Source organism: Beta vulgaris, chromosome 1 (assembly GCF_026745355.1).
Source record: "Beta vulgaris subsp. vulgaris cultivar EL10 chromosome 1, EL10.2, whole genome shotgun sequence".
Classification (NCBI taxonomy): Eukaryota; Viridiplantae; Streptophyta; class Magnoliopsida; order Caryophyllales; family Amaranthaceae; genus Beta; species Beta vulgaris.
Window position 1 is genome coordinate 1,498,804 of NC_079202.1, and position 10,747 is coordinate 1,509,550.

The 10,747-nt window shown below is 33.7% G+C and overlaps 1 protein-coding gene across 2 annotated transcripts; it reads left to right on the forward strand.

The window, feature by feature from the left end:
* Window positions 1-1,927: 1,927 nt before the first annotated feature.
* On the forward strand, window positions 1,928-8,660 carry LOC104902143 (uncharacterized). 2 transcript variants are annotated; one of them, XM_010689837.4, is made up of 13 exons: window positions 1,928-2,271; window positions 2,906-3,071; window positions 3,239-3,319; window positions 3,770-3,852; window positions 3,932-4,047; window positions 4,135-4,245; window positions 4,505-4,614; window positions 5,161-5,464; window positions 5,813-5,890; window positions 5,980-6,030; window positions 6,129-6,221; window positions 8,113-8,190; window positions 8,306-8,660. In XM_010689837.4, the coding sequence occupies exons 1-13, from the start codon at window positions 2,262-2,264 to the stop codon at window positions 8,345-8,347; spliced, it is 1,323 nt and encodes a 440-aa protein (XP_010688139.1). In that variant the 5' UTR covers window positions 1,928-2,261; the 3' UTR covers window positions 8,348-8,660. The 2 variants fall into 2 exon arrangements, 1 of the variants encoding a protein (XP_010688139.1); XR_007276125.2 differs by lacking the exon at window positions 8,306-8,660 and having other exon boundaries at window positions 5,980-6,040; window positions 8,113-8,161.
* The last annotated feature ends 2,087 nt before the right edge of the window (window positions 8,661-10,747 follow it).

Genomic DNA, 10,747 nt, shown 5'->3' on the forward strand with positions numbered 1-10,747 from the left:
CCAAATCGGACCCCAACATTAACCCACAACTGAACCCCTATCATTAACCCACAACCAAACCTCCACCGCCACCAAAATCGAACCCCCACCACCCCAACTCAACCATTCAAGTCAAACCAACCTCATAACCAAACCATCCCACCAAACCCAACACCCCTAGCACCCGAAACCCACCCACCACCGAATTAACCCCACCCAGCCACAACCCAAAACCCCCACAACCCAACCATGACTAGCCCAAACCCCAAAACTGAACCACCCCCACCAAACTGAGATCCCCAGAATCGAACCCAACAAGCCCAAGACCCCCCAACAGAACCCAACACCCCGACAATCTAGCCCCACCAAACCCAACCCAAGACCAAAACCCGCAGCCCCACCATAAAAGGGGAAAATTAAAAAATAAAAATGAAACAAAGAGGAGAGAGAAGATCCGGCGGCTGCGGTGGGGGCGGTGGTGAGTGATGAGGGAGAAGAGAGATGAGGGAGAGAATAGATGGGAGAGGATTGAATGGAAAAAATGAGGTAAAAAATAACAAAATAAATTCGAATTTTTTCCTTGAATAATGCAAAAGTAGGTTTTAATTCCCAAAATATGCCAAAAAAAAATTCCATGTGTACCGTCCACGTAGGACGGCATGCGTGATTTTTTTTTCAACTTAAGTAAAACCGCTACTTGAAGTAGCGGTTTACAAATTTTTTTTTTTTGTGTGTAAACCGCTACAATGAAATCCCAAGCTCCAAAGTTTGATATGTGCTTGCAACATTTTGCCCAGGTAAACCGCTACTCAGAGTAGCGGTTTATATTTATAAACCGCTACTTGAGATAGCGTTCTATGCGTATAAACCGCTACTTAAAGTAGCGGTTTTCGTGGGAAAAAAAAAACAGTTTCTCGCGTGCTGTCCTACGTGGACGGTACGCAGGGAAATTTTTTTTTTTGGGCATATTTTTGGAATCAAAACACATATTTGCATTATTCAAGGAAAAAATTCAAATAAATTCAAAAAAAATTAATATATTTTTTAACCTGTAAAACAGGATGGAGGTAATCTGACCTAAAATTCGTTAACTGATACAAAGGTTAGCTTATATCTCGATTTTCAAAAAGTTGGCTTAGGCTATGTTCAGTTCACCTTATTTTTGCTTATTTCAGATCTAATCAGATCAGATCATATCAGAAAAAATAAGTTCAGATCAGATCAGTTCAGATCATGCTTATATTTCAAAATCATTATATCTTTCATTACATATTAGTAAAAATTATAATAATTGAATATTAATAAAGTACTCATTGAGACGAATCAAACAAGACCCCACATGACTACATTTTTTCTTATATATTGAGAAAAATCTAAAAGATAAGATCTTGTAATCAAATCAGTTCAGATCAGATCAGATCAGATCAGAAAAAATAAGTTCAGATCAGATCAGATCAGATCAGAAAAAATAAGTTCAGATCAGATCAAATAAGTTCAGATCAGATCAGATAAGTTCAGATCAGAAAATTTCAGGTGAACTAAACATAACCTTAAATGTGGAATACGGGCCAAAAATTGGCTTATTTTTGACAATTTTTCCATTTAATAATATATTAATAGTTAAACTCTTACTTTTCATTTTAAAATAACGTTCACATACAAACAAAAGTAAAAGGACAATCTGTTAAAGAGACAAGACTAAGATTTAGCTCTTAAGTCATTACATACATAAAGAGCCATATAAATATATAATCCACCAAACTTTCATTTTTATTCACACAACACGTCTCACTTGTTCTCACAAGATAATGTCCACGTGTTTTTCCCTTAGGGTATGTTCTCACTAATTTATTTATAGTTCAGTTTAGTTTAATTCAGTTTAATTCATTTTTATTCAATTGTAATCCTTTGTTGATTACAATTGAATACCATTTCCAGCAAATCTCCGCCTAGATACCATTTCCAGCAAATCTCCGCCTCTTCTTTCTCACAACTCCTCTTCCTTAGAGAGAGAAATTCTTGAAACTCCTGTTAAAATTCATCTCTCTATTCCTATTAATAATTTAATGGCTATTTCTTCTTCTGAATTATTCTCGATTAATAATTCCAAGAATTTGAGTTGGTCGCATTTAAACACCAAATCAATCAATTTTCCCTTGTTGATTAATTCTTCTGTTAATTTTTATCACTCTTCCAGCTTTTTAGATCAGCTTTCTACTTGTTTCTGACACTCATCATCATCTTCTTGTTCTTTTGCCACCTTACAAATCTTTCTTGCTTCAATGGGAAAGCGTAAGTTTTTATCATTTTTTGACTCCTAAAATTAATTGCGCTTTTAATTTACTAGGTTAGTTTAATTTAGTTTTTGTGGGTTAATGAATTTTTGAGTTTTTAGTCTGTTATTTTCTGTTGGTGCTTAATATTTGATGATTTTGTTTGTGGGATTATTAATTTATGAGGGTTTTGTCTGTTATTTCCTGTTGGTGACAAGATTTTGATGAATTTGTTTCTGGGTTTTTGTGGCATTAATGAATTTATGAGTTTTTAGTCTGTTATTTTCTGTTGATGCTAAATATTTGATGATTATGTTTGTGGGATTATTAATCTATGAGGGTTTTGCTGTTATTTTCTGTTGGTGACAAGATTTTGATGATTTTGTTTCTGGGTTTTTGTGGGCTTATTCATTTACGAGGATTTTTGCTTGTTATTTTTTGTTGGTGATAAATATTTTGATGAATTTGTTTCCTGGTTGTTGTGGGATTGTTAATTTACTAGGACTTTGCCTGTTATATTCTGTTGGTGATAAGCTTTTGATGAATTTGTTACAGCAATGTTATTTTTTCCCCCTCTTTTGTTCCAGTAATTCTAATTTGATGCATATATATTGATTCTTTTCGCTGTTTTTGTGTTTAATTGGATTGAATAGGCAATTCAAATCGTAAGAATTCAGCAGCAATGCTGGATAGCGACGACACCGATAGTGTAAGCTCGTCGTCTTCAGTCCGTTCTGATATGGTTTCGGTTGGGTTTGGTTCGGATGTTGATAAGGATAGCTTATTGGATCAACATCTTGATGCTTTGTATGAGAAAAGGTAGCTTTTTGCTAGATTTAGTGTTCCTTCTTTTTGGTTTTATTTAATCAAAGCTGTAAACTGCTTTCAATGAGAATTGAGATGATTTATTACTGGTTTGAAGATTTATGAATTTAACATTCACATTATTTATGCTTATGCTTGTTTTCTGTATATCATTGTTGAAGGAGTTCAACAAGGGAGAAGGCTTTGGATTCTATTATTGAAGCATTTAGTCAGAACTTACAGCATGAATTTGTTGAAAAGAAGTAAGTTATATTGACTTATCTCTTGACATCATGATAAATGCCTGTTTGCTCCCTTATCTGTAAAAATAGAATAAACTGATAAATATTTTAGTTTATGAATTTGTTGTAGTTTCACCCTATAATACTTGGTTCTAGGTGGGATCATTTCCTTTTTTCTGTTGTTACTTTATAATTGAGGGTATATTTGATAATAACCAGTGTAATTTCTTTTGTACGCACGGGTATGTGCATCTTGGACTGACCACCCTCTTACCTTTTTTGATATACCTACTTTAGTAGTTATTGACAATCTTAGCTATACTTCAACACTTTGTTTTTATAACTATGACAATCATAGTGTAATAAAGCGAGCAATAATGATATTATACCTTTTTAATTTGTGTTATCTGATGGGGATTTAGAAGGTTTTGCTTGCATCTTATATATGCAATTTGTTGTCTGTTTCATCAGATTTGCGACCCTGTTTCATCAGTGCCTAAATTCCATCAAGAAAGGCTCTGCGAAGGAGGTCACTTTGGCGTCTCATGCTATTGGTGAGGATTCATCTTCTTGCTAATACTTCTATTGTTAGTTAAGCTAAGTATGGAATGATAAAACTTAGATACCGTTTAGGTCTATTGGCATTGACAACTGGTTCGGGAAATAATGCGCGTGAAATACTTGAAGAATTAGTCCCTCCAGTATCACAGGCTCTCAGGTCAAGATCTGAATCATCGAAAGTTGCAGCGGTGAGTGATTTTCTGTACTATACGTGGCGCCAAGGATGGGGTTCTGAAACACTAGTTTTATGTTCTGTTTGGATTTGCAATTTGCAGTTATTAGAGTGTTTGGCTGTCGTCACCTTCATTGGTGGGGAAGACCCCGAGGAAACAGAGCAGTCAATGCAGATAATGTGGCAAGTCGTTCATCCTAAATCGGGTGCCAATGTAAGGTTCTATTCCCTTGGTGGAAAAACTTTGTTAATGTTTATTGGCCGATTCTTTGTGAGTCCACTAGAAGTAAAAAAACTTGGGGATTCTTATGCTAGTATGGCCTTTGAGATCCAAATGACTGGAATCTTATCTTATTAGCCTTGATTGTCTTAGATTATGTCATGAACTCACTTGTTGGATGAGAAGCTACCACTAATTCTTTGTTATATAGTTCTGTGGATGCAAAATTAATGAATACATATGTACTCCTCAGGTAGTAGCAAGTAAACCCTCACCAGCTGTCATAGCAGCAATGGTATCAGCATGGTCGTTTCTTCTCACAACTGTTAACGCGTGGAGTTTGAGTATAAAAGATTGGCAAGAGTATGTTATTCCTATTTGTTATATATATTTTTCATAGAATGGTGCTGCTTACACAAACCTTTTTTGGTATCTTGTCTTGCCTAAGTCCTTTGCTTAGGAGGAAGGAACCAGGACATAGGAGTTGCTGAACCTTTGTAGTATTGACAAGTAAATGAGATGGTTGATGTGTTCCTGTCATTATTATTTTATTTCAATTTGGTTGTAGTCTTTTTTGCTGGAAGGAGATGGAAGAATGGTGTACGAGAGAGGTAGTAGGGAGGGGTCTGAAAACAAGTTTGCCTGATGGGAACTATAGTCTATATATCAAATTTATGGTTTCAATAGATGGTTACCTATAGCTAGCATAGTAGATGATCTTTTTTGCACAGAAAAGTAAATTTTATTATTATTTTGGTAACTGACTTGAAGGGTGATAAATAGAAGAGAAATGTTGAAGGAAATTCAGTTTCCAGATAAGTTGGCAAGCACCATGTGATGCTAGTTACTTTGTTCTTAGCATAAAAGGATTAAGCTCACAATCTAACATTAGTCATATAATGGATGCAGATCGATTTCTTATCTGTCTACTCTCTTGGATAAAGATGATCGCTCTGTGCGTATTGCCGCTGGTGAAGCATTGGCTGTGATATTTGAAGTTGGAGATTTTGAAAGATTTTTTAGTGAGAAAAATGGTTCCAGTGATAGCACTGATAAGGATACACGAGATGGATATGTACATTTAAAAGGACTAAGAGGCAAAGTCCTAAATCAAGTAAAAGATCTTGCTTCTGAGGCTGGTGGCAAAGGAACGGCTAAGAAGGATCTGAATGTCCAAAGAAACTTGTTCAGGGATCTCTTGGATTATCTAGAGGTATTGCATATATCCAATTGTTATTTACTCCCTCTGTTTGGAATTCTATTGCAACGGATTTTTAACTTTTGCACTTCCGACATACCTTACTTTGACCATATCCTTTTAATTGCATATGAAAATGTATCTTAGTACATAAGATGTTGGATTTGCCTCTATGTATATTTCAAAATATCAACACTTTATAATCTTCAGAAATAGACAATTAAATATATTAATGGTTAAATGCATTGATAGTGTGGAAGTCAAACTGTTGCAATTAGATGGGAATAGACGAATAGAGGGAATATTTTGCTTTGGTGCAATATGCCAATATCTAATCATGGTGATTTTAAATTGTGTTTTAAGGATGGTTATGCTCCTGAAGCCTCTACAAAAATTGGTGGCGAGACTTTAGCCACATCATCATGGTCAGGGCTTATACGGGTGTGCCTCTCCGCTCCCCCTTTACATGTGTTTTTGTTTTTGTATTTTTATGCTTTTGTTTTTTTAACAAATATTTATATTTTTTGCAGTTAAATTTTCTGAAGCATTTCCTTGGGGGAGGATTTGTAAAGCATATGCTGGTTGGTGTCTGTAATGCCACTTTTGTTATATATCGTGTCTTGCTGTAAGTTTCGAATATATTTTGTTATCTGCTTATCTTGGTATTCCAATCTTGTAGGAAAATGGGTTCCTGCATGAAGTCTTTGGATTCACTCCAAAGAAAAAGGCTTGGGGCAATGAAGATCATTCAATGGAAAAATCTTATGAGAAGGTTAGTCAACTGTAGCCTTCTTCTTGCTAAGAGTTTAATGTGGCCTTTTTGGGTAACTTGATGTGACGCAGATAGAAATTGTATTTGGAGAGAAGTACCTGGGTATCTAAGGATTAGTTTTGAACTTGATCTGATGGCTATATCTTATATTAAATGTAGCTAAAATTTTCATTATCGGATAAAAATTTAACTTAGAATTGACTCTCAATGATGTCACCACTTAAGTGCTTAGGCTCAGTGACAAGTGAGAATGGAGAATGGAGAACATTAATGTTTGGAGGTTTCATTCATAATGTGCCTCCTATTGCTTTGATTAATGAGAATAATAGGTTATGTTATGCAATTAGATCGAAGGTAACAATAATGTGAAGAAGTTTTTAAGCAAACACATGAGGCACAAACTTGTTTCCTAGGCTCAACCATGGTGATTGGAGAGTAAATGGGTGCTTGCTTTGATGCTAATCTGAAACATAATCCCTTAGTTATTTATGAATATTTATCAGGCAGTAGAGCACATAGGATCATTCTCATGAATTGGGTATACAAGGAGGAGAAGTATGCATACTTAGGTAAATTGGGTGTATTTTGGATTGGACTTCAAGTCCAAGTCCAAGTCCAATGCAAAAAATTCAACTTGAAATTTTGAGTCCTTGTCTAATTTAAAATGGAAAAACTGATCTATCAGTCCAAACTAGTAGTGGTCTTGCTTAACCAGTCTCAACCATCAAATATTTTTAGTTGGGCCTAACTTTTAGTTTGTATCTGACAAAAACAGTCCTGGTTACCTCTTAACATATTATAGCAGGTAAACAATGATTCACGTGCAATTCACATGACTTTTAATGATAATTTATTTTAGAGAAAATTTCCATCTTTTCCTTTTGTTATTCTTGTTCTTTTCTCTATCCTCAGTCTCTCCATTTCTTGATATTTTGATATCTCTCAAAATCATAGAAACCCATAGAAGCTTTTTATAAGATTAATAGTCACACAAAATCAAACAAACCCATTGAAGATTATGCAATAACATCAAGTGGGTCAAAGATTTTTTTTTTTTTTTGAAAAATACTATCTTTGAGTTCATCTGCAAACTTGTTTATCTTTGTCTTCAGTAGACATTTGCAAGTAAACAACTTAATTCATTATCAAACAATGGTGGTAAAACTGATATTCTCAGATGGGTTCGAAATTCTTTGAATAATTTTTTGGAAATTTTATTACTTTAAGCTCAAACTCTCTTGCCAGAGTTGTGAAATTGGGATTAGTAAGAATATTAAAAGAACGAAAAGGAAGGGACAATAATGATGGTGAAGGTATAATTATGATCAGAGGAGTTTGCAGGGAAGAGAAAGAATAACGAAAAGAAAGAGCAAAGCGGAAGGGGAAAAAAGAAAAATTATTGGTTCTTTCTTACCTGCTACAATAGGTTAACAGGTCACCGGGACCGTTTTCGTCAAATGTAAGATGAAGTTGGCCCCACTAGAAATAAACAATTGTTGGGAGTTTGGGACTGTTTATAGAATACCCCAAATAGTTGGGACTGATGGTATCAATTTTTCCATCTAAAATTTCACAGATCTGGTTTAGTCCAGTCCCAATAAAGATATATAATGTCTCAGAGAATCTGACAATATCAGTACATAGATTACTTATGAGTACCATGATAAATGCTAACAACATCTAAATCTAATTATCTTAGTTGATATTGCATAGTATAAATTATATATGTATGTAGATATATTTTCAAACTAAATATCTTCTATATTTAGAATCTTTAGACTTGAGATTGGACTTGGACTCCAACATTAGGAATGAGGCCATGCTTTTAATTTTCGGTCAAGATTTTCGAGCTAATGATTCATGTTCACCTTACATGCGTTATGTTTTGCAGAGATTGTACAAGTCACCAAATTCTGCAGCTGCTAAAGCACGAACGCAATATATGAATAAACAACGAATGATGTTACAGGTATGGTTTGTCTTCTTGAATTTACTTGGTTTTACCTTCTTTATGGTAGTAAATTAGCTTATACTTCTACCTTATTTTAGCTAAACTACAGTGTTATTATGGCGATACCTTTCAGGATCGGAAGATTGGTCATTTCGCTGCTGGTGGCGAGGAATAATAAATTTATTTGCCAGCAAAACACATGTTAATGTGGCTTAAACCATGTAGTGAAAATTCATATTTGCCTTGTATCTTAAATATTTGATGTCTGATTTATTGAATAGAGTTGTTGTTATTCAATAATAATGTGAAAGATCATCACTTGTAAATTCTTGAGTGTTTATGAGATTGCTATCACTCTTGTACTAGGTATATATCAACAGCTTGACGAATGTTAAATAAACAAAACCGTGAAACTGAAGGTATGACTTATAAGTGATCACTTGTCAGTTCAAGGTACTGCTTTGGTATGTTTTTTTTGAGCTGCCTTGGTTTTATCACCCGTTGCTATATTTCTCTATTTCTTTGTTTGCTTAATATTCCTTCCGGAAGGAACAAATTATAAGGTATCTTAGCTTAAGAAGATTTGTTTCACAATACAAGATTTATATGTAATTCAAATATCAAAATTCATCTTGCATCTAATATAAAACATAAATTAGTATTTTGGACCGGGTCAGTTAGTTACAATTATTAAATATATTATTATTCATAATTGATTTCATTAGCTTTTCATAAATTCCTGTCTATTATGAAATTGAAAAATGGACATTATGGTATGATAAGTTGTTTTAAAAAGAACTTTTAAGAAATTGAAGATAAAAATAACAATTTCAATAGAACTGGGATAGAGAATATTATTACTTTTAACGGAGATAAAAGAGCTTGTCTATGTCTTTATCGTTATATGTATTATAAGATTTTATTATGTTTTACTTTGGAATAACAAACACTAAATATATAGTGCGTTGATGGTAAAACTTTCAAATTTCATCTCAAAAGTCATATGTTCGATACCTGGTAGCTACATATTATTATTTTTAATTGTGATTATAAACATGTGCATTCAGAGCTTTAAGAAGAGTATCACGCGACACCGTTCTGTAGATAGAAATGCCTTTATATTTGTATAGATAGATACATTGGAAAAACATTTCTTTTATTTCAAAATGGAGGAAGTACAAGTTATCTAATGTACTACCTTCTTTTTTTATTTGTTACACTTTTTTTAAAACCATTTCTATTTAATGGTTGCACTTTCACATTATCAATATATAATAATATGTTATGTCAAATTTACTCACTTTTCTCTCTCCTCCAATACTTTAATGTTTATTTAACATTTTTCAAAACAAAATCAGCTTTATTTTGATGCACTTTATCGTATTATTGTTTTATGTATGTTAAAATAATAATTCAAGTAACAGCTTTTAAAAAAATAGCCCAATTTAAAGATTGATATACACTTCATGGAGAAAGGGCATCATTCCAGTTCAAGGACAATAAAAAAGGGCCAGATGGTGGGACAAAGTTGAGTGTCGGAGGTTACAAGTCGGGTTGGAGAATGCGAATTATTAGAGTTTGAGTCGGAGGCAGATAGGATATCCGCGACTACAAGGAGGGTTGGAGCCGGATCATACAACATTAGACCCAAGTTCGACGCATTGCCATCCTAATGGGAAATCAAGACGATTTTTTGTTCTAACTTTTGTTAATCCACAAATGATTCATCAATTGAAAGTTATTTTCTTACAGGAGGAAAAAGGAATATATTCATAAGGGCTAGCCAAACGGCAATTACAATCAAATCCTGAAACATCGAAAATTCCAACATAAGTACATTACACCTTAGAACTAAATACATAGTAAATTGAATTAAAAATACCTTTAATAGAAAATTTCTCCGAAGCAATGCAATATGTGAGTTCGCTCTGATTAAGCTTAACTTACAATGGTGCAGCTTAACTTACGTTGATGCATAGTCGTTTGGGTGCAAATACTTTTCCGTGGTCTTCTAGATTCTTACAGAAAATAGAGATTGTTAGATCATCCTACTTCATTAAACGAACAAAAAAATTGAACATACTATAATATATATCATTTTAAGGATGAGATATACTTATTAGAAGTAATTAAAGGAGCTTTTGGGGCTTCCGCTGATCTAAGGATTTACAATTGAGGCCAAAAAGGAAAGAGATGAAAGAGAAAGAAGGGTAAAGAATGAAGGAAAGACCTTAAAAAAAGCAGAAAAAATCTAAGAAAAAACCCTACCAAGGGAAAATCCTGGAGGGAACAAAAAACCGTCCCAAGAAGAAACCTTATATAGGAAACAACTTTTATCAATCGAAATTTATTTAACATCTATAATAGAAATCGTAGATAACGAGTATGAAATAAAACTTCTTGTCAAAAAACTATGATCGTTGTATATTAAATAAGACAACTCTTCATACACTCTTCTATAATCTACATTGTTGTTTCATACAACGACCCTTCACACTATTTGGATTAACTCTCAAAATATCTCCTTATATTTAATTTGAGTACAAAATTCGCCTCTCAACCTCTCCAAGACCCC